The sequence below is a fragment of the Salmo trutta genome, chromosome 36 (assembly GCF_901001165.1).
Source record: "Salmo trutta chromosome 36, fSalTru1.1, whole genome shotgun sequence".
NCBI lineage: Eukaryota > Metazoa > Chordata > Actinopteri > Salmoniformes > Salmonidae > Salmo > Salmo trutta.
Genome location: NC_042992.1, coordinates 30206920 through 30231061, shown reverse-complemented (window position 1 = coordinate 30231061; position 24142 = coordinate 30206920). Strand labels below are relative to the sequence as shown.

Here is a 24142-nt window from a genome sequence, read left to right as displayed (position 1 = left end):
GCTAACAGGGTGGAAATGCGACCGTGACTGACGAGCGAGGCGAATCAGTTCTCTTGGTGAGGGAGTTTCAGCTTTAAGTCGTGTTAGTTCAGTCCAATTTGAAGAATTAATCACAATACAAATCTTTGTTGTCTGTGTATGGTGGTGCTGTGTTTATGTGCACATTGTATTGCTAGGTCCAAAGTTGTCCCACTTGAGCCTATTACAGGTCTGTTGCCATACATCATTTGTGGATATTCTGGAGAGGGGAATGAAAGTTGAGCTGAACCGATGCTCTGTTGTCTCTCCTACAAAGCACTGCTCTCTGCCATCTTAAGAAAAGCTCACGAGTTTTGTCCCAACTAACGATCTACTAATGGGACAAGCATTATGGTTAACGAGGCAGCCAGCAGATGACATCACAATGGTTGAACTGTTTGGTTGCATCGTCTTCAAAGCTTGTATTCATTACTATCGTTAAGGAGCTGGGTAAAAATGTATTTTTTTGTAATATGGTTTTTAAACTGTTTCAGTTTTTGTTTGCTCCAGTTTTGAGTATTGGAAGTTGTAACATAAAGTAAATAGCATCCACTGTTGGCCAGTTGTTTGTATAACAATACTGTTCCTACCTTAGTTTGTACTGAAAATGCCTCCATTTCTAATCAAATATCTCGTGATGCACGGTATCACACACAAATATTTACCTTTTATCTTTCCAGAGAATGGCTTGTGGTTAATTTAAAAGCTGTGTTGTCTGTTGTGATCGAGGCCCTAATGGATTTATACTTAACATCGGAAGTGTTGTGCGATGCTAAATATTGAGTTGCCGAGAACTACTCAGTAAAACAAGGAAATAGTCTGCAGTGTCATGAAGGGAATCGAATAGGCTCTTGGCTTGCAAATATTACGGGACAAGATGTGGACACTGGCACAAGTTGGAAAACAGTTTCAAGTCCAGTAATGTTCATAGGGACCTATTAAAAAAAAAAAAAAAAAAAAGTTTTCTTTTTTTCCCAAATTCTTTTTTCTTCGTTATGTTTTTAAAGGTTTCTGTAAAACGTTTGTTTTTCGCTCTGAAAATCACGTGTTTTAAGGGAACATCCAATTTAGTTGTTTTTTGAATCCAAAACAATGCTTGAACCAAAACAATGCTTGAACCTACTTTTGAGGTCTGGTAGAAATTGAAGAAATTTAGTTACCCTTTAATGCAAGTGCACACCAGAAAGAGCCCGTTGTTTGGTTAGCAATGTTTCTGTAGCGCTCATGTGATTGCAGAGTTTGCAAAACAAATGGCCACTGGATTGATGCAAACAATCGTAACTACAAAGTAGCCTAACGTTTATGTGAGAAGGTTTTTGGGAAAGCCTTTCCGTATCTGCTAGAAGGTTATCATTAGCATTATCGCTAGCAGCTAAACAGTGTAGACATACGCACGCACACACAGGCATTCCTGTGCCGTTTCAGAAAGTTGAAGGAAAATACTAGTCACTGATGCATTTTGTTCATGTCTTATGATTTACAACGAATAAATCTTCTAATGGGCGCAATACATTTAGTTGATTTCCTACGACTCCGTGATTCCATTTGCGTTTATAGGGCCCTAAGTTAAAATGAAGAAGACCCGCTGTATAACACAAACGGAAGCCCAAATGGGGTCCGACTACAAGAAAAGGAAGCGAAGGTGACCTGATTGAGGAGAAAAATGAACGTGAAAGCTGATAGATTTGCTGATGTAGGTGAAGCCTTTTGTTTTGTTTACTTTGTAGCCTGGAATGAATAGTTCTGTTGTTTGGGCACAGTATCAGATAAGGTTGCGTGTGTGTTTGTATGTGTTGCACAGGAATAGTACAAGTAGGGGTCACTCATACCCTTTTCACAGTATTGTGCCGACCCAAACCGTTCTTTGCTGGCTTGGATGCATCTTCTCACATTGTCCTTTTCAGCATGGTTCCAGCACAGGCCGTTGCAGTATAGCTAAGCTCAGTAGTGTGAAAAGGGTAAGTTTTTAGTTTTCGCTGGAAGCCTGAATTGAACTCCTGGAAATATGCCCATTCTCATAGACAATTGCCAACACACCATTCAAGACCCATTTTCCCACACTCAATGACACAGCACAAATGCTAAGTTAGAGTTGACAACACTTCCTCCATCTAGGGACACAAGATCAGCATCTCCACCAATGCTGAATGTGTAGGGCCTGGGATTAGGGTCTGGGGTGCTGATCTTTGATCATTTCCTGAGATGTGAATGTAGACAAAGCTCCTTCAGGGTCTTTTCTCCTTTCAGATATCGCTTAAGGAGGGTTGGCGGCAGGCAGGGGTTTAGGGAACTTAACAGAAACCTGTGACGTCCCCCTCTTCCAATGCAGCTCGTAAAGGTGACTAGCTCTGCTACCTGTAGCTGGGATGACCAAGAGAGCCTGGCAGGCTGATGCCTTAAGACCTGCCTGCTGCTTTAGTTTGGTTGTAGTTAGGGATGCACAATATATCTGTAAGCATATCGGATTCGGACGATATTAGCTAAAAATGCCAACATCAGCATTAGTCCGATGTCCAGTTTAACGCTGATGTGCAAAACCAATGTCAAAGCTGACATGCATACCTATATAACATAGGTAGATGACGTAATGACACCACAAAAAATACAGCTCTACACGTGCAACACAGCATTCCTAACCTAGCCCACAATGTCTGCTGTGTGGATCGAGCAGTCAACAAGTCGAGCAGGTATTTGAAAGAGTAAGAACATTTCAACTAGACAACGTAAAGGCGACATCCATTAACGCCAAGAAAATGGAATTCATTGCACTTCGAGGACTGGTACACACTACCAAGTAGATGCTATTTTTCAGATGCTGCCCTACCGGAGTTGCACAGTATTGTTGAAACTCACATCCAACACAACTGACATTTGGACCAGCAATGTCAGCCCCACGAGTATTAGGAGTCTGACAGCTAGGGTTGCACATTTTGGGGAATTTACTGGAATATATGGGAATTTACTGGAATATATGGGAATTTACTGGAATATATGGGAATTAACAGGAATATATGGGAATTAATGGAAATGTATGCAAATTAAGGTTTTGCATTGGATATATTTACCATATCATATAGAGACAGAAACATAAGCATTTTACCTTATCACAAGTAGACATAATTGCAAATGATTAAATCTTTCCAATATAATTATTTTTTTAAATGTAGTTACGAATTGAACTTTAAATGAGTTGACTCTTCACATGGGATGATTTCACTGAACAACAAAGGGAATATTGAATGATCCCCAATGATCCATCGCATCTCCCAAAAACGTATTCAACATACATCTGTAAAATGATAGTCTAGGAACTAAAGCTTTGGTTGTCTTCCTCTCAGGCTTCTATGTCTTCTCCCTGGACATCCTCAATGTCCACCTCTTGAACATCAGACTCTGAGGCCTCATCTTCACTGTCACTTTCCAACCGTGTTGAGGATGGCTTGTTGTCAGGCTCAAAAAGCCTTAAATTTGGCCGGATGGCCACACATTTTTCAACCCTTGTATTGGTCAGCCTGTTGCGTGCTTTGTTGTGTGTGTTCCCAAACAAGGACCAGTTGCGCTCTGATGCGGCTGATGTTGGTGGGATTTGGAGGATGATGGAAGCAACAGGGGAAAGAGCCTCAGATCCACAAAGTCCCTTCCACCAGGTGGCTGATGAGATACGTTGGCACGTCTACCATATTGCATCTCCATCCCAAAGCCCTTGCTTGGAAGTGTACTTCGCCAGACTGCCAAGAACCTTGCCCTCATACAGGTCAAGGTGGCGATACGGTAGTGATGACACCACCTTGTTGATCTCTGCACCAGACAGGATGCTCTTGACAGCATACTTGGGGTCAACATGTACGCTGCGGCGTGTATGGGCTTCAGGCAGAAGTCTTCACGCTTTTTGATGTATTTCAGAACTGCTGTTTCCTCTGCTTGGAGCAACAGTGGGCAGGGCAGTATGGATTTCTTATCTTACATCTGCAAGCAGAGTCTGAACATCAGACAGGATGGCATTGTCTCCCTCAATCCGCGCAATAGCTATTGCTATAGGTTTCAGGAGGGAAATGTATGCACTTGGCCAGATGATTCTTCATCTTTGTTGCATTCTTCACACATTATTTGGCACAGTATTCACTATATTTGCTGCAGTGAAATGTCTCCACACATCAAATAAAAAACATAACACAATTCCATGTACAGATAAATAGTTAAGCAGTTAGATTAAACAAATCCTTTGTAAGATATGTTTTTAAATGAAACATGTATAGAAACAGGTGAATTAACACTCAGTTAGCAGGCTCAAGCAAGCTAAAACCCACATGGTAGCAAAAACTAACTAGCAGAAATTGTTAACAGATTTAAACACACTTTGTTGTGGGCTGCTATTTACTAGTTTACAAAAAATCATGTCATATAAAATATATTCACCCCACCCAGTATTGTGGGGCGGCAGGTAGCCTAGTGGTTAGAGCGTTGGACCAGAAACCGAAAGGTCAGGTCAGGGATTCGATCCAGCAACAAGGTAAATATCTGCCATTCTGCCCCTGATCAAGGCAGTTAACCCACTGTTCGCCGTCATTGTAAAAAAGCATTTGTTCTTAACTGACTTGCCAGGTTAAATAAAGGTTAAATACACATATATAAGTCAATCACACTTCTGTGAAATCAAACTGTCCACTTAGGAAGCAACACTGATTGACAATAAATTTCACATGCTGTTGTGCAAATGGAATAGACAACAGGTAGAAATTATAGGCAATTAGCAAGACACCCCCAATAAAGGAGTGGTGCTGCAGGTGGTGACCACAGACCACTTCTCAGTTCCTATGCTTCCTGGCTGATGTTTTGGTCACTTTTGAATGCTGGCGGTGCTTTCACTCTAGTGGTAGCATGAGACGGAGTCTACAACCCACACAAGTGGCTCAGGTAGTGCAGCTCATCCAGGATGGCACATCAATGCGAGCTGTGGCAAGGTTTGCTGTGTTTGTCAGCGTAGTGTCCAGAGCATGGAGGCGCTACCAGGAGACAGGCCAGTACATCAGGAGACGTGGAGGAGGCCGTAGGAGGGCAACAACACAGCAGCAGGACCGCTACCTCCGCCTTTGTGCAAGGAGGAGCACTGCCAGAGCCCTGCAAAATGACCTCCAGCAGGCCACAAATGTGCAAGTGTCTGCTCAAACGGTCAGAAACAGACTCCATGAGGGTGGTATGAGGGCCTGACGTCCACAGGTGGGGGTTGTGCTTACAGCCCAACACCGTGCAGGACGTTTGGCATTTGCCAGAGAACACCAAGATTGGCAAATTCGCCACTGGCGCACTGTGCTCTTCACAGATGAAAGCAGGTTCACACTGAGCACATGTGACAGACGTGACAGAGTCTGGAGACGCCGTGCAGAACGTTCTGCTGCCTGCAACATCCTCCAGCATGACTGGTTTGGCGGCGAGTCAGTCATGGTGTGGGGTGGCATCCATGTGCTCGCCAGAGGTAGCCTGACTGCCATTAGGTACCGAGATGAGATCCTCAGACCCCTTGTGAGACCATATGCCGGTGCGGTTGGCCCTGGGTTCCTCCTAATGCAAGACAATGCTAGACCTCATGTGGCTGGAGTGTGTCAGCAGTTCCTGCAAGAGGAAGGCATTGATGCTATGGACTGGCCCGCCCGTTCCCCAGACCTGAATCCAATTGAGCACATCTGGGACATCATGTCTCGCTCCATCCACCAATGCCACGTTGCACCACAGACTGTCCAGGAGTTGGTGGATGCTTTAGTCCAGGTCTGGGAGGAGATCCCTCAGGAGACCATCCGCCACCTCATCAGGAGCATGCCCAGGCGTTGTAGGGAGATCATACAGGCACGTGGAGGCCACACACACTACTGAGCCTCATTTTGACTTGTTTTAAGGACATTACATCAAAGTTGGATCAGTCTGTAGTGTGGTTTTCCACTTTAATTTTGAGTGACTCCAAATCCAGACCTCCATGGGTTGATAAATTGGATTTCCATTGATTATTTTTGTGTGATTTTGTTGTCAGCACATTCAACTATGTAAAGAAAAAAGTATTTAAGAAGATTATTTCATTCATTCAGATCTAGGATGTGTTATTTTAGTGTTCCCTTTATTTTTTTGAGCCGTGTATATTTATTTTTTCGTAATTGTAATCAAATCTTACCAGAAAGCATGTAGTCCTTGGCTCAGACAGTGTAGTAGTGTGGGCTCAATAGCATCACATTACTGTGCAAGATCTTGAGAATCAGCGGTGCATGTGATGGAAGAGTGTACTGTGCATGTGATGGAAGAATGTGCTGTGCATGTGATGGAAGAATGTACTGTGCATGTGATGGAAGAATGTACTGTGCATGTGATGGAAGAATGTACTGTGCATGTGATGGAAGAATGCACTGTGCATGCAGAGGGTTGCAATTCTATTGAATTGGGGATAGTTTAACCAAAATATGCCACAAGACCTAGAATTGCCTTATGTGTATCCCCAAAAAAAGGTTCACTGTTATAAGCTGACTGTTTTGATGAATTTAAGCAAAATTCTCCAAATTCCAGGGCTTGACTTCTCATGGAAAGTTTCCAACCCTTTGCCACTACTACTGACAGCACAGTGGGTCGACAAGGATTTTGTACTGAGAAAAACCGCATTGCATGCTCAAGAATTTGCTGGTTCTCATACCACTGCTGCCATTTCAATGGCATTTGAGACCATGTTTGAAACTTGGAAACATGAACACTCCAAGTCCCATTCGAAAAACTAACTTGAGAAATAAGCTCAACTGCATCTGCAGCAGACGTGATACCCTGTCATGGCATTGAAACACCTGCTCAACAAAAATGCCAACACAGACCGTGGGGTTAACTTGGAAAAGTACTCTACTAGAGGCTGTGAACAAGCGATTCGGTAGCATTCTCTCTGAGCCTTTTTACTGTGTCGACACCATGCTCGACGTTAGGTACAAGGACCGCTACTTCGATGCAGACAAGAAACAGGGTTTACGTGACATGTTAGACACAGCTGGACAAGATGGAAAAGGACACAGTGCGCACCGATGAAGAGAGGCCACGGGTAGACAGAGCTGAAACTTCACTGCTTGACATGTATGATGAAATCCTGGTTGAGACTGAACAAAGGAACAACGAAACAGCATACCAAGTAAGTGATGGGGACATACTTAAATACTTACAAAATAACTTTTTGGTCAGTTAGTGTGTGTGGTGTGTGTGTGTGTGTGTGTGTGTGTGTGTGTTCAACTATTTAACTGTACTAGAATGCTTTAAAGGCTGCAAAAAAATATGGCATCAGGTATTTTTGGAAGGGAAAATATCGGATATCGGTATCAGCCAACAATGTCATACAACGATATCATTAGTTGTAGTCCTATCATTTTCTCACAATAACATTGCGTTATTGGAGTTTGTGTACAGGAATCGCCTAACTTACAAAGCGGTTTGTCTTACAGTATGTTAGACCTGTGGTCAAATCAGTGTAATAAGTATTTTTTGCTTTTCTCCCAGTTTGCCAGGCATAGCCTATTAACCCCAATATCTGGTCTACCTCTGCTGTAGTTACATTGAGATATACTTTTAAAAAATTAAAAAAAGATACCCTTTACAAATGCAAGAGAATTGCCTCGTTTTAAGAATATGGTGTAGAAATGTTTACCTCAGGTGTTCAGGGCAGGTGCAGAAACTAATTTGTGAAGAATGTGCTTTCTGCTCACTCTCTGTTAGCTAAATGAGTACAAACAAATTGTTGATAGTGTGAGAACCAAGAGACATGGTTGAGATAGACAACCACGTTTACAAGCTAAACTCCTTGTGACCCTACTCTGTGCTGTTTAGAATTCCACAGAATAGTGTTTGAGTTGGCCATCGGCGAAGACCTGACTATCACTTTACAGAACTCAGTCATTTTTGTTGTGTTGACATGAGGATTTTTGGAGTTCCTCGTCTCGTTGGTCTTGAGGAAATGCCCTCAGGTAGTACATTTCTGCTGTTTGCAAACTCGCACATCTCCATTTCCATCAGGCTTTACTTAACCACTCGGCCTCAGACAGTGGGGCCTCAGTCGGCTGGAGCCAGCCACTAATGTAGTAGCCGTCACGCCACATGTGGAACACGAGTTGTGTACACATGCGTGCGCACACACCCACACACATTTTATAGATACACAAGTTTTAGTGAATGATGTTTTATTGGAGTGTGACACAAGGAATCACACAAGTGTTGATATCATTACAAATGGATGTCGAATACGGTAGTTATTTAGATTGAAAAGGGCATCAAATTGCCAAGTGAAAGGGAGAAACATGAGTCCTGTATCCACAATTGTGTTCAGTGTGAGAGTGAAAATAATCTCTTAGGAATAGTTTCCACTGAGGTCTCTTCATTTCCTCACTGAGACGAGTCTTGAACCCCTGTGTGTGTCTGTATGTGTGTCCAGATAGCTGAGGGATGATGACGCGCATTGACAGGTACGGGACGGGATCCCTCCTAATCCCCAGGATGACAGGTCTTATCTGCCGTGTTGCGCAACCCCCACTTCACTCTCTTTCTAAATGGGTGACTGCTCACACAGTAGCCCAGCCGTTGCTCATTCATGAGTAACCAACCCATGATACATGACCCATAGAGCAACACCGTAGTCAGGAAATGCAGTATTCACTCCCTCTGTCAAATGTCTCGCATGGCTAATTCTGCAATGTGAAGTGTTACATTTGTATTCACAGGTAAGGAGCTCACAGATGTTTTGGACTTCTACATACGAAAGTTTGTTATTTTACTATTTCAAGTGAAGTCAATGTGACTCTTTAAATGTAAACTCATCTCTTTAGCTGGTATCCTGCCCCATCTTCCGCTCCAGCTGTGTTGCGTTAAAATACTTGTCTGAAGGCACGTGAAACAGCAAAATCAACAGTTTGTCTGGGCAAGGCCTCCTCCACACAGCCTTACTCAGGACCCCTGTGAATCCCTTGCCAAGCTTGCTGGGGTTGCGGACTACATTTCACTTGAACGGTTGCCAAGGACTGTTTGCTTTACTCCTTGGGCCTCGTGAGACTTGATCTGTGTGAAGCCATGATCTGCAGAGAGTTTACGTCTCAGCGCGTGCCTGCAAGGGTGTGGAGTCTGTGATGATTCATCTGGCCATGCATGGGTGTGTGTGAGAGATTGCAAGAGTGTGGCGTGTTTGTGGGGGTCATTAGCCAACAGACATCATTCATACCCACCCCAGTCAGACTGAGAAAGACCTGTGTGTGTATTTTTGTGAACTTTCGTTCTGAGTGTAGAGGAACTTTGAGGTTGTGGGAGAATCTTCCAGTGTGCTTTTTGCACACCCCAGGGAGAGGGAGATGTGCCCAGTAATGAGTGTGGCAATACACATGAATGAGTGTGAGAGAGAGAGAGAAATGCCCTGTGAGAGAAAATGTCCAGGGGGAGAGGGGAAAAAGTGAGAGGAGACAAAGAAAGCAAGTGTGGGTGAGATAAAAACAACATATGAGAAAGACCGGGCCACTGAAGCTGTTGGCTTAAAGGAATAATCCACTCAAACTTTCTTTTGGTGTTTTTTTTCTCCATTAGTCCACTGTTAATACAGTCCCAAAATGTTGTGCATCTCAGCAATCAAGTTTTCAAGATATAGGACTTTCAAAAACTGATATCTTGATTGCTATTTTGTGCTTGCATCAACAGTGGACTAATGAAGAAAATACCAAAATATAGTTTGAGTGGATATTCCTTTATGTGAAAATGATAAACTGCACGTGAAAAAGAGAACAGCACGAGAGTAAAACCTAATGTAGCGTGCTTCCATAATACAGTACCTCTTGGCCCAGCCTGAGCCTACAGCTGCTGGGTGGAGTTAGGGTGGGGTAGGGTGAGGATCTATGTCCTTGCTTGAGGATGAGGGGGTGGGGAAGGATCTATGGCAGTGTTGGTTCTTTAAACAGGGGTTACGTCTGTAACCTCCGGTTGCCACTAGATGAGGTTGTAATAAACAGAGCATTTTTTTTTTCTCTAACAAATTCGCCGCTATCTTTTGGAAGGTTTAAGCTACAAAATATTATGACCCTTCACAGAACGATGTGTGTTCACTGAACATGTGTCTTCTGTTTCCCTACAATATCTGACCAAATTATGAAAGACAAGAATTGTACTTTTCAATTCTGTAAAGTCAGTGTGGAAGAGGTGACAAAATGATTGTCGTCCATCAACAATGACAAGCAACTGGGGTCTGACAATCTGGATGGAAAGTTACTGAGGATAATAGCGGACGATATTACCACTCCTATTTGCCACATCTTCAATTTAAGCCTACTAGAAAGTGTGTGCCCTCAGGCCTGGAGGGAAGCTAAAGCCATTCCGCTACCCAAGAATAGTAAAGACCCCTTTACTGGCTTAAATAGCTGACCAATCAGCCTGTTACCAACCCTTAGTAAACTTCTGGAAAAAATTGTTTGACCAGATACAATGCTATTTCACAGTAACAAATTGACAACAGCCTTTCAGCACGCATATAAGGAAGGACACTCAACAAGCACGGCACTTACACAAATGACTGATGATTGGCTGAGAGAAATGTATGTTAAAATGATTGTGAGGGCTGTCTTGTTAGACTTCAGTGCAGCTTTTGACATGATCGGTCAGTCAGCTGCTGGAAAAACTTGTGTTATGGCTTTACACCCCCTGCTATAATGTGGATAAAAAGTTACCTGTCTAACAGAACACAGGGTGTTCTTTAATGGAAGCCTCAAACATAATCCAGGTAGAAGCAGGAATTCCCCAGGGTAGCTGTTTAGGTCCCTTGCTTTTTTTCAATCTTTACCAATGACATGCCACTGGCTTTGAGTAAGGCCAGTGTGTCTATGTATGCAGATGACTCAACACTATACACGTCAGCTACTACAGCAACTGAAATGACTGCAAGAGCTGCAGTTAGTTTCAGAATGGGTAGCAATGAATAAGTTAGTCCTAAATATTTCCAAAACTAAGAGCATTTAATTTGGGACAAATCATTTACTAAACCTCAACTACATCTCATAATGAATAATGTTGAAAATGAGCAAGTTGAGGTGACTAAACTCCTTAGAGTAACCCTGGATTGTAAACTGTATTGGTCAAAACATTGATACAACAATAGCTAAGATGGGGAGAGGTCTGTCCATAATAAAGCGCTGCTCTGCATTAACACTATCAGCAAGGCAGGTCCGACAGGCCCTGGTTTTGTTGCACCTCGACTAATGTTCAGTTGTGTGGTCAGGTGCCACAGAGGGACTTGGGAAAATTGCAGTTGGCTCAGAACAGGGCAGCACGGCTGGCCCTTGGATGCACACAGAGAGCTAACATTAATGACATGCATGTCAATCTCTCATGGCTCAAAGTGGAAGAGAGATTGACTTCCTCATTACTTGTTTTTGTAAGAGGTGTTGACAAGCTGAAGTCACTGAGCTGTCTGTTTTTAAAATACTAGCACACAGCTCCGACACCCATGCATACCCCACATGACATGCCACCAGAGGTCTCTTCACAGTCCTCAAGTCCAGAACAGTCTATGGGAGGTGCACAGTACTACATAGAGCCGTGACTACATGGAACTCGATTCCACATCAGGTAACTGATGCAAGCAGTAGAGTCAGATTTAAAAAGCAGGTAAAAATACTCCTTATTAAGGAACAGCGGGACTGTGAAGTAACACAAACATAGGCACAGACGCATGCATACATACACACAATAACATATGCACTATACACACACACTTACACATGGATTTTGAGTTGTAGATATGTGGTAGTGGAGTAGGGGCCTGAGGGCACACACTTAGTGTGTTATGAATTCTGTAATGTTTTTAAAATTGTATAACTGCCTTAATTTTGCCGGACCCCAGGAAGAGTAGCTTCTGCTGTAGTGTAGCTACATGCTGTAGAAAATCATACACCATTATGATGATCTTCTGAACTTCCCAATACCTTTCTGATGCATTTCAGTCACTTCAAACCATACTTCCTTCAGATTGAAATACTATCAAAAGTACTGTCAGACTGATTTGTAATAGACTGTTTGTAATAGCCCCAATTAAAGAAGTGAACATTGGCCGCTGATTACATTTACTTTTTTTTTACATGGTGGGGTCGCAAAACAATTTTGATATGAAAATGGGGTCCCGGCCAAAAACGTTTGGGAACCCCTGTCTATGGCTTTGCCTGGGAGGCTGAGAAGAGACTTGGTTGTGACTAAACACATCTAACATGATTGGTGCTGATCAAATGTTCACTGTCGAACCTCGAGTCTGGCCCTCGTTTGTGTACACAGCACTGAGATCTGGAACACAAATAGCATGGCCCGAGTCCAGTTCTTCCTGGATTAACCAGAACTGAGCACCCGAGAGAGGGAGACAACCCATATCAGACCCTGAGGTGAGGGGATGGTGCCTTTCAGACAGGTATTTTAACGCAACACAAACTTTCATGTCCAGGAGTTGTAAAAATGAATGCGTTAGTCCACTGTTGATTCAGTCACAAAATAGCAATCAAGTTTTCAAGATATAGGACTGTCAAAAAGCTATTTGTAACTTGCCACATTATAGTCCGGTTTTTGAAAGTCCTATATCTTGAAAACTTGATTGCTGAGATGCACAACATTTTGGGACTGTATCAACAGTGGACTAATGGAGAAAAAAAAATACCAAAAGAAAGTTTGAGTGGAATTTCTATTTCTGTCTTCTCTCTCCCCTGGAAATGTCCTCTCACAGGGCATATCTCTCACTCCTTAATTAATGAATGTGTATTGCCATCCTCCCATTTCCTGGCGCGACCACTTCCGTGAGTGAGAGTCCCAGTGGAGGAGCACATACCTGTTGAAGCATAGACCACACTCATCATTACTGGGCACATCTCTCTCCCTGGGGTGGGAAAACGGCACACTGGAAGTTTCTCCCACAACCTCAAAGGTCCTCTACGCTCAGATGGGCTGGGTATGAATGATGGCCGTTGGCTGATTTTCCCCCACAAACACGCCACACTCTTGCAATCTCTCACTCACACCCATGCATGGCCAGATGAATCATCACAGACTCCACACCCTTGCAGACCTAAAAAATCTCTGCAGAGCATGACTTCACACAGATCAAGTCTCATGAGGCCCGAGGAGTAAAGCAAACAGTCCTTGGCAACCGTTCAAGTGAAATGTAGTCCGCAACCCCAACAAGCTTGGCAAGGGATTCACAGGGGTCCTGAGTAAGGCCGTGTGGAGGAGGCCTTGCCCAGACAAACAAGCAACAGTTGATTTTTGCTGTTTCACGTTCTCCACTAACTCATAAGCTGAAGCGGTTTTCTCATGACCTCCACAATAAAGGAGGACTGTGTGCCCAGGGCCTGGAAAGAGCCACTTCATAGGTGGGGTGGGCATGGAGGACAAACAATTACCTTGATCGCCGAGCTGGTGTTTTTGCGAGACGTCTCCCGCTAACAGAGCTTGGAGAAGGACGGAGTGGTGAAAAGTGACCTTGCACACAATGAAACCAGTGTTAAACTAGAGGGGTGGCAAATGCTCCTGAGGCCACCTTGCCCAAGGCCTAATGGCAAGTGTTGACTGCCTTAGCTACATTAACACCAACATTTCATGTAGGGCTGTAGTCTGTTCAAAACATATATTGGCTGAATACATGACTAATTTGAGGACGTTACTGCATAAAATATTCTGATTGCATAACCTTTGTGAACCCAGAGGTAGAATTTGCTTTCATTGCAAGGAAATTAAGACTTGAAGAGAATACTTCTCAAAAGCATAATTTTTAACATCTTTATGATTCAGTCGTGTGATCGTTGCATTGATTCTAGGGTGCTAAGTATCGTGGTCGATGTAAATGGTTCCTAAACTCTCTGCTACAATGACACAAACCAGTCAAATCACCACGTTATTTTCACTGCAGCTCATACAGAGTAAACCCATATTCCACCAAACTTTGTGCTGTTGCAAAAACTACTTTTCAGAGTTCAAGCGGAACTGGTCTTGTCCACCAGCCGTGTGTCTGACAGCTGTGAACCCAGGAAAGCCATGCGAAAGCCGAACGAATGCATTCACAAGTCTTCAAAAATAACCGTTTCTGTGAAAAGCGTGAAATAGGCCTGATCAATGTAATCAGTTTGGCTGTTGACTGGTTTTGAGGAATTGCCTAAAGCTGTTAGTTGGGTTCACTCACAGCACTTACTGTTCAAGTCTCATTAATGTTGTCAATGTTTTGTCGTCTGTAACTTCTGATGCCCCAGGCTCTCTTCACAGGAGGTATTGTAACAGATCATAACAGTATTCTGGATGGAAGTGCCTCTGTTCAGTAAGCAGAAGTGTTAGAACAATTTAGGCATCCACACGTATAGATCCCTATACACGCATGCAATTGTGCTGTGTTTAAATCAAGGTCTGTGTTTAAATTTAAGGGTTGTGTGTGTGTGCATGTTTTAAACACCTGTTTTATGTGTGGCCATGTTTGAGTAAGGGCTGTGTATGTTTCTGTGCATGCATTCAATAGCTAGCCGTAAGGTTGAGCCGCGGTACATGGATGTTTCCGCTGTTGTGTTAGCACATCACTCCAAATCTCTTTATCTTATCTCTTATAAAACCCGAGATCTCATCTCACCAGCAATACTTCCCTAAGCAGGAAGTGGCTTTGTGCGCTGTTCGTCAGCTCAATGTCACACATACACAGGCACCTTTCGCAATCACTGAACACAAAGCTGTCAAAGTGAAGCTCTGTCGCTTTTCAAAAATAAATGATATATATATACACGCCATATATACAGTTGAAGTCGGAAGTTTACATACACTTAGGTTGGAGTCATTAAAACTCGTTTTTCAACCACTGCATACATTTCTTGTTAACAAACTATAGTTTTGGCAAGTCGGTTAGGACATCTACTTTGTGCATGACAAGTCTTGTTTACAGACAGATTATTTCACTTAAAATTCACTGTATCACAATTCCAGTGGGTCAGAAGTTTACATACACTAAGTTGACTGTGCCTTTTTAAACAGCTTGGACAATTCCAGAAAATGATTTCATGGTTTTAGAAGCTTCTGATAGGCTAATTGACATAATTTGAGTCAATTGGAGCTGTACCTGCGGATGTATTTCAAGGCTTAACTTCAAACTCAGTGCCTCTTTACTTCACATCGTGGGAAAATCAAAAGAAATCAGACAAGACCTCAGAAAAAAAATTGTAGACCTCCACAAGTCTGGTTCATCCTTGGGAGCAATTTCCAAACACCTGAAGGTACACGTTCATCTGTACAAACAATGGTACTAAAGTATAAACACCATGGGACCACGCAGCCGTCATACCGCTCAGGAAGGAGGTGTTCTGTCTCCTAGAGATGAACGTACTATGGTGCGAAAAGTGCAACTCAATCCCAGAACAACAGCAAAGGACCTTGTGAAGATGCTGGAGGAAACAGGTACAAAAGTATCTATATCCACAGTAAAACGAGTCCTATATCGACTTAACCGGAAAGGCCGCTCAGCAAGGAAGAATCCACTGTTCCAAAACCGCCATTAAAAAAGCCAGACTACAGTTTGCAACTGCACATGGGGACAAAGATTGTACTTTTTGGAGAAATATCCTCTGGCCTGATGAAACAAAAATAGAACTGTTTGGCAATAATGACTATCGTTATGTTTGGAGGAAAAAGGGGAGGCTTGCAAGCCGAAGAACACCATCCCAACCGTGAAGCATGGGTGGCAGCATCATGTTGTGGTGGTGCTTTGCTGCAGAAGAGACTGGTGCACTTCACAAAATAGATGGCATCATGATGATGGAAAAGTATGTGGATATATTGAAGCAACATCTCGACATCAATCAGGAAGATAAAGCTTGGTCGCAAATGGGTCTTCCAAATGGACAATGACCCCAAGCATACTTCCAAAGTTGTGTCAAAATGGCTTCAGGACAACAAAGTCAAGGTATTGGAGTGGCCATCACAAAGCCCTGACCTCAATCCTATAGAATATTTGTGGGCAGATCTGAAAAGGCGTGTGCGAGCAAGGAGGCCTACAAACCTGACTCAGTTACACCAGCTCTGTCAGGAGGAATGGGCCAAAATTCACCCAACTTATTGTGGGCAGCTTGTGGAAGGCTACCTGAAACATTTGACCCAAGTTAAACAATTTAAAGGCAATACACTCAATTGGTATTCGGTAGCATGTAAACTTCTGACCCACTGGGAATGTGATGAAATAAATAAAATCTGTAATCATTCTCTACTATTATTCAGACATTTCAGATTATTAAAATAAAGTGATGATCCTAACTGACCTAAGACAGAGAATTTTTACTATGATTAAATGTCAGGAATTGTGAAAAACTGAGATTAAATGTATTTGAATAAGGTGTATGTAAACTTCCGACTTCAACTGTAATAAATTGTTATATATATATATAACCATTTTTTTTATTAGCCTGTTGTTGATATAGTCCCAAATTGTTTTGCATGTCAGCATCAAGTTTTCAAGATGTACAGTTCCTTCGGAAAGTATTTATTTATTTATTTTGTCTCATCAAACAGATTTTTTTTTAAATATTTGCTAATTTGTAAAAATATATATATATATTACATTTATGTAAGTATTCAGACCCTTTACTCAGTACTTTGTTGAAGCACCTTTGGCAGTGATTACAGCATCAAGTATTTTTGGGTATGACGCTATAAGCATGACACACCTGTATTTGGGGAGTTTGTCCCATTATTTTCTGCAGATCCTCTCAAGCTCTGTCAGGTATGATGAGGAGCGTTGCTGCACAGCTATTTTCAGGTCTTTCCAGAGATGTTCGATCGGGTTCAAGTCCGGGCTCTGGCTGGGCCACTCAAGGACATTCAGAGACTTGTCCCAAAGCCACTGTGTTGTCTTGGCTGTGTGCTTGGGGTCATTGTCCTGCTGGAAGGTGAACCTTTGCCCCAGTCTGAGGTCCTGAGCGCTCTGGAGCAGGTTTTCATCAAGGATCTCTCTGTACTTTGCTTCATTCAGTTTTGCCTCGATCCTGACTATTCTCCCAGTCCCTGCACTTGAAAAACATCCCCACAGCATGATGCTGCCACCACCATGCTTCACCGTATGGTGGTGGCAGCATCACGTGGCGTCATTACGTCATGTAGCTACATTATATAGGTATGCACGTCAGCTTTGACATCGGTTTTTCACATCGCCGTTAAACTAGACATCGGGCCGATACTGATGTTGGCATTTTTAGCTAATATCGGCTGATTCCGATATATCGTGCATCCCCAACGCAAACCGTTCCATGTATTGAGTCAGTCTCCCTCTCCTCTCTAACAGAGGAATTCAAACATGACAACTCTGTTCCATTCAGTGTTCAGAGTGCTTTTTACAGAGAATGCATGCCTACACAGTTTTTTACAAATGTCTCTACCTAATAGGCAAGTGGGTTGAGTTATTGTAATTGGCTAAAGGCCATGGGATGGTCTTTAAGAGTTTGTTCTGTACTTTCTTCAGTACTGTACTTTGTGTGTGTGTACCTCTCGTGCGCTATGAAAGATGAATAGCACACTGCTTAAGGGCCTCCAGTCCAAATGAAATTGGAGAGTGCATGGAACGAGGCAGCATATGGGAAAAGGTTAATGAAATTAGTACAAAATTCATGAATGTCGGTTCTGTCTCGACACTCAATCTGAGCAGGTTAATATAGTCTAGTTAGTAGGACATTATATTGCATGTCCTCGTGTGAAAATGGCTGCAGTTGTACATCATTGAAACATTGGAACGAGACTACTCTTTCCCTGGAGTAGACTAAATCCTAAGTCTTTATAGATATTCTGTGCTGGATAATGATTATTCAATGCTAAAAAATATGTAGGCTTTTTATGTAGGCTAGGCTATAGGCCTAGGGTTTGGTGCCAAGTTTGCAGACGACACAGTGGTAGGCCTGATCACCGACAACAATGAGACGGCCTATAGGGAGGAGATCAGAGACCTGGCCGTGTGGTGCCAGGACAACAACCTCTTCCTCAACGTGGTCAAGACAAAGGGGATGATTGTGGACTACAGGAAAAAGGGCACCGAGCACGCTCCAATTCTCATCGACGGGGTTGTAGTGGAGCAGGTTGAGAGCTTCAAGTTCCTTGGGGTCCACATCACAAACAAACGATCATGGTCCAAACACACCAAGACAGTCGTGAAGAGGGCACGACAAAGCCTATTGCCTGTCAGGAGACTGAAAAGATTTTACATGGATCCTCAAAGTTCTACAGCTGCACCATTGAGAGCACCCTGACTGGTTGCATCACTGCCTGGTATGGCAAATGCTTGGCCTCCGACCGCAAGGCACTACAGAGGGTAGTGAGTACGGCCCAGTACATCACTGGGGCCAAGCTTTCTGCCATTCAGGACCTCTGTACCAGGCGGTGTCAGAAGAAGGCCCTAAAAGTTGTCAGACTCCAGCCACCCTTGTCATAGACTGTTCTCTCTGCTATCGCACTGCAATTTGTACCGGAGCGTCAAGTCTAGGTCCCCCCCGCTACTCTCTGTTTATTATCTATGCATAGTCACTTTACTTCTACCTACATGTACATATTACCTCAACTCAGCTGTACCCATGCACATTGACTCTGTACCGGTATCCCCTGTATATAGCCTCTCTGTTATTTTACTGCTGTTCTTGAATTATTTATAAAAAAATGTATAATACTTATCTATTTTTTTCACTTAACACTTATTTTTCTTAACTGCATTGTTGGTTAAGGGCTTGTAAGTAAGCATTTCACTAAGGTCTACCTGTTGTATTCCGCGCATATGACAAATAACATTTGATTTGACATTTCTGCTGCTGGAAATTTAGGCCTAAGCTAATATTCTTGTAGACCATTTACTAGCTACTCGAATCCAACATGGATAGCATATGCGGGATTTGAACCCACGACCTTTGTGGGGCTGACACCATGTTCCAACTATTTGAGCCGTATGATACTCCTTGGTTTATATGAAGGTCCAGTTCTATCTGTATGCACTTCATTTTGAACGTGAAAGGGAAGCCTAATGCCTGTCACTTGAATCTATTGCCTAACAGGTACACCCGGGAGGTGTCTCAGCCGCTTCGACAGCTCGGACGTCGGCAACACCACCACACTATTGCTAAGCGACGACGGCGACACGCTGTTTGTGGGAGCACGGAACGCAGTTCTTTCATTGGATGTCAGCCAGGAGGACGCCATTGTGATGAGGAGCAAGGTGCGGGGTTGACATTTTACTGTTGACGTTATTAACGTAGTATTATGAGCTTTATGAGACTTCATGAAGCTTTATAGACCCCATAAGCTTTAAAGTTCATACATTTACATTTTTACATTTTAGTCATTTAGTCGCTCTTATCCAGAGCAACTTACTTTTTTTCGTACTGGTCCCTCGTGGGAAACGAACCCCACAACCCTGGCGTTGCAAACACCATGCTCTACCAACTGAGCCACACGGGACCACCAGATTTTGTGGGAAAATACCTAAGCCCTACAGTTCATGCAGGCTATATCGGATCAGCAGTTTTCTATTGGGAAATATTCAACACTGCCTGGAGCCCGTCTATGCTGCAGAAAATGTCCCCCTCCAGTGGCTTAGTCCGGCGGTTGTCATGTGAAACACAAACACAGCTGGTTCAACAGTCTTAACACTGACCTCTCTCCCTTCATCCTTCTCTCAGCTGGACTGGTCCCCCTCAGAGAAGGACCTGGACGAATGCTCCATGAAGGGCAAGAAAAAGGCAAGTTAACCCTAGCTCATACAATCCACCCATTTAGCGTTATTAATGCCACATGCTGCCAAGTGTTTCCCCCTAGATTTGATCTTGGCCAGGCAATTAATATCGCAAGGTTTTTCAATAGCACTTAATTTGAACTTTAGAACTTAAATAATAACTTAATACATTAGAATTAGAAATGACTAAAACATCAAAGCAAGTAGGTGGGGCGATATAAGTCTGGGCAAGCGGGTCGGTGTTAGGGAGGATAAACATGACTCACCGGAGGCACAGCTGTCGTTGCATTCCACTACTATCCACCCCACCAAGACTACTACTATCCACCCCACCAAGACGACTACTATCCACCCCACCAAGACGACTACTATCCACCCCACCAAGACGACTACTATCCACCCCACCAAGACGACTACTATCCACCCCACCAAGACGACTACTATCCACCCCACCAAGACTACTACTATCCACCCCACCAAGACGACTACTATCCGCCCCACCAAGACTACTACTATCCGCCCCACCAAGACTACTACTATCCGCCCCACCAAGACGACTACTATCCGCCCCACCAAGACGACTACTATCCGCCCCACCAAGACGACTACTATCCGCCCCACCAAGACGACTACTATCCGCCCCACCAAGACGACTACTATCCGCCCCACCAAGACGACTACTATCCGCCCCACCAAGACGACTACTATCCGCCCCACCAAGACGACTACTATCCGCCCCACCAAGACGACTACTATCCGCCCCACCAAGACGACTACTATCCGCCCCACCAAGACGACTACTATCCGCCCCACCAAGACGACTACTATCCGCCCCACCAAGACGACTACTATCCGCCCCACCAAGACGACTACTATCCGCCCCACCAAGACGACTACTATCCGCCCCACCAAGACGACTACTATCCGCCCCACCAAGACGACTACTATCCGCCCCACCAAGACTGTAATTCCCTAATGGAACTTTTTTTGCTATTTGATTGATTGGATAACTTACACCGGCTTCCTGGCCGTCAATGTGTTTGCAATACAAAAGGAGGAAGTTGATACAAGAAGTTGATACAAGATGGTCTTAGCCAATAGGGATTAGCAGACCTATGGACCTGTAGGTACAGGGTTCGCGTTAATGCAGAAATCTGCGTTTTTCACAGAAGATAAAACGCGTAAGAAATGTCTTGCTGCATTTTGTAAACACAGATCTAAAACGCTTCTTATTCTAGTTTCTGTTCAGCATCAGACTAACGTTGGGTTTCAGTTGCACTTCTCCACTTGGATGAGAATTCACAAACAGGCATTCTTTTAGCAGACAGCACTCTGACCGATGTGTAGCTACTTTTCTCTGGTACTTTGCTATGTGTATCCTACTTTCTCCGGTAAAATGCAAGATTAACTTCAAGCAAAACATTAGTAAATGTAAATGGCTACTTTCTTTTGATCAACATTAGAAATATGATGGCCATGCATAGTTTTTCATTGTTTACTTGTGTAGCTGCTAGCCAAATAGTTGCACTTCTGTTCTCATCTGATGAAGCTATTTTCTGACGAATGTGTTGTACTATTGTATTTACTGTGAAGAAAAACTATAGTTGCACGCCCCTGATCACTCTATTGAAGACAAACGGTTGACTTTCAAAATAAAATGCAGGTGAAATGCTTTAAAACACTGATTTTTTTGACGGTCTGTGTTTTGAAAATGCAGATTTCTGAACTCTTAACACGACCCCTGACGTTGCGTCACAGGCAATGGGCTTAGCTACATTTGACACATCTTCCTCTGTGACAGGTCAAACAGAGCCATTCTATACACATCCATAGTATAAATCAGATGAGCAGTGGCCATGCATACAAAGAAAGACCAATTCCATTATATAATATAGACTTGATCCTCTTCAAAGGTTATGCAGGAGCTTATACACGAAGGTACCTTGCACAGCTTTATGCACGAAGGTAAATGTGTCATAATTACCAACGTGCCCCATATCCCATGATTAAGGATTGAGGAAGGAGCTATGATAAGTTATATCTTAGAGGGATAAAGAAATGATGCGAAGCAAGCTGGTCTGAGTGTGTGTGTGGTGGGGGAGAATATGCGCAATTCTCGCAATAAGAACTTCACAATTGATCTAATTCAAGTTAAAAGCATGACGTTTCGGCTGCCAATGGCCTTCATTAGAATGAACGTTGTTGGGTCAGAAACAAGGAACTGCCATGGCTTATTGTAATGTAGGTCCTCCATGAAGTAAGCCTCCACATGTGGCTCCATTAAACTAAGTAATCGGATTAGGGTTACCAGGGCTAACGGTGCTCCCTCCCCCTTCCCTGTTATCTTTAGGCAGGCTGACACGAGCTTTGTTGCAGGGTCACCCGGTTCTGGATGTTCATTGTGTTTATTTATTTGGCTTGGCTACCACCTATCAAACTTTGGCCAAAGTTTAAATTCTACAATTCCTAGAACAAGAGTATTCTGTAGACTGGAGTGACAGGCAGTAGCACACAGTGTGCCTTAAGGACCAGGATTAGGAAACCGTTTTACAACATTAACCTGTCTTGGTTTTCTCCATCTCTCCCTGCACTCACATTTCTAGGAACTGTACCTAGTTATTTGCACTGTTTAAAAAAAAAGAAAAAGTTATCCGTCTCTATCTTGTCCCTTCTTTCGGTCCCCCCCTTCAGACGGACTGTCCCAACTTCATCCGGGTGCTGCAGTTCCTCAACTCCACGCACATGTACGCCTGTGGAACCTTCACCTTCAGCCCACGCTGCACCTACATCGTAAGATACTATTTTCTCCTCCATGTTTCCTTTACTCTGTTTTACTGGTGTGACATACATTAGTACAGTATATTGTAACCCACACCTACATAGATTATCTTCTTAAAATACTTTTCTCATACTCCATATTCAAATAAAAACAAGCTTTATCGTCACCGAATGTATGATTCAGTGTTATCCAAGCAGTGTAGTCAAGGGCAAGTAGTGAGGAAAACAAGAACTCAACAGGTTTTAGTATTCATCCCGCACAATCTTGCATTTATCACTGTGTCAGACTTATTTTATTGGTTGTTTTTATCCCTATTTGTTTTCTCCTTCCGTCACTGCCTTCCTCACCCTCCTTCTATTCATTTTGTTTGTTCCGTCTATCACTTCCTCTCTCCCACCCACTGAGTATCTTCTCCAACTCTCTTCAGAGGGTAATGGTGCTTGGTCATGGGCTGTACAGTAAACCCATATTAGATATTCAATGTCAACGACATTAGTGCCAAGCACATCACGGCTGTAGGTCATTTATTTGCTCAGAAACGCGCGTGCCGGTGCTTCACACGAGGTTGATTAATTTCTTAATCCAGTTATATATGTGCAGTACTGAGCTCAACAACCAGCCCCAGCAATGTTTACATACTCTGCTGGCTCGCCCCCTGAGTGTGATGCCCAGGGGCTGAGACTGTGTGTGCATTTCTGTGTGGTGAACGATATCATGCACGTCATGGTATACTGGTGTCTATGTTTAAGAGACTGGATCCTCGCGTGACCACCAGTCCAGCTTGTTAACTCGGGTCATGTTGATGCCGGCAGCTTTGCTCTACTACACTCACATAGCCAACGCTAGCCAGGCTACTCAGACAGGACATCCCTCACATATAATGATTCCCAAGACTGGGCTACACTTGTATCTATCTCCGTCTATGGTATAGATAAAGACAATTCGGTTGCTCCTTTATATACTTAGCTAGAATTAAGCGTCCTTTAGCGTCAAAGAACCATGTGTTTCTTTAGTAGTCATTTTTACATTTCAGCCAGGTTGTACAGGAGAGGTTACGATCTCTAGTAGCCTAACACTTATAGGTTTTTAGCAGCTACACTGGCAGCTCAAGCCACTTAATCAAGTATTTACCCTCATGAGCCGATGTTCAATTAGCAGAAAATAGACTCCAAGCCTACTGTCACGCTTCAAAAGGACGCGTCGCTCATACGGCCGTTGTAGCATGATTAATTGACTATGGGGAGGGTATTACTTGTGGCATATGCTCAGCAGAAAATGAAGTGTCCAGTGTAGCAGGTCTGTAACTCTTATGGTCTTAGATGAAACTGCACTAAACATGGATTAACGTAGGCTTCCTCATGAGTCATGACCTTTGGTGTGACCCTGCTCTGCTCTTTTCCTTACAGAACTCTGAGACGTTCTCCCTGGTGACGAGCCCCAGCGGAAAGCCAGAGGAGGGCAGAGGTCGCTGCCCCTACGACCCCTACCAACGTAACTCGGCCATCACCGTCGGTAAGAGATGACTCACGGGAACTGGAAGGGGTAGCCAAACGAACAAGGAAATATAATTGGCAAAGGGCAATTTGGTTCCGTGTGGCTCAGTTGGT

At 43.5% G+C, this 24142-nt stretch overlaps 1 protein-coding gene across 9 annotated transcripts in view; it reads left to right on the top strand.

Annotated features, from left to right (window-relative positions):
• LOC115175825 (semaphorin-4A-like) overlaps nucleotides 1-24142 on the top strand; it is a 49194-nt gene that overhangs the window by 14591 nt on the left and 10461 nt on the right. For 8 of the 9 annotated variants that reach the window (XM_029735365.1, XM_029735367.1, XM_029735362.1 and 5 more), the window contains 4 exons: nucleotides 19080-19240; nucleotides 19704-19763; nucleotides 22448-22546; nucleotides 23942-24047. In XM_029735365.1, coding sequence (XP_029591225.1) covers nucleotides 19080-19240; nucleotides 19704-19763; nucleotides 22448-22546; nucleotides 23942-24047 — 426 coding nt within the window. The remainder of the gene's footprint in view (nucleotides 1-19079; nucleotides 19241-19703; nucleotides 19764-22447; nucleotides 22547-23941; nucleotides 24048-24142) is intronic. The other variant, XM_029735368.1, reaches the window with a different exon arrangement.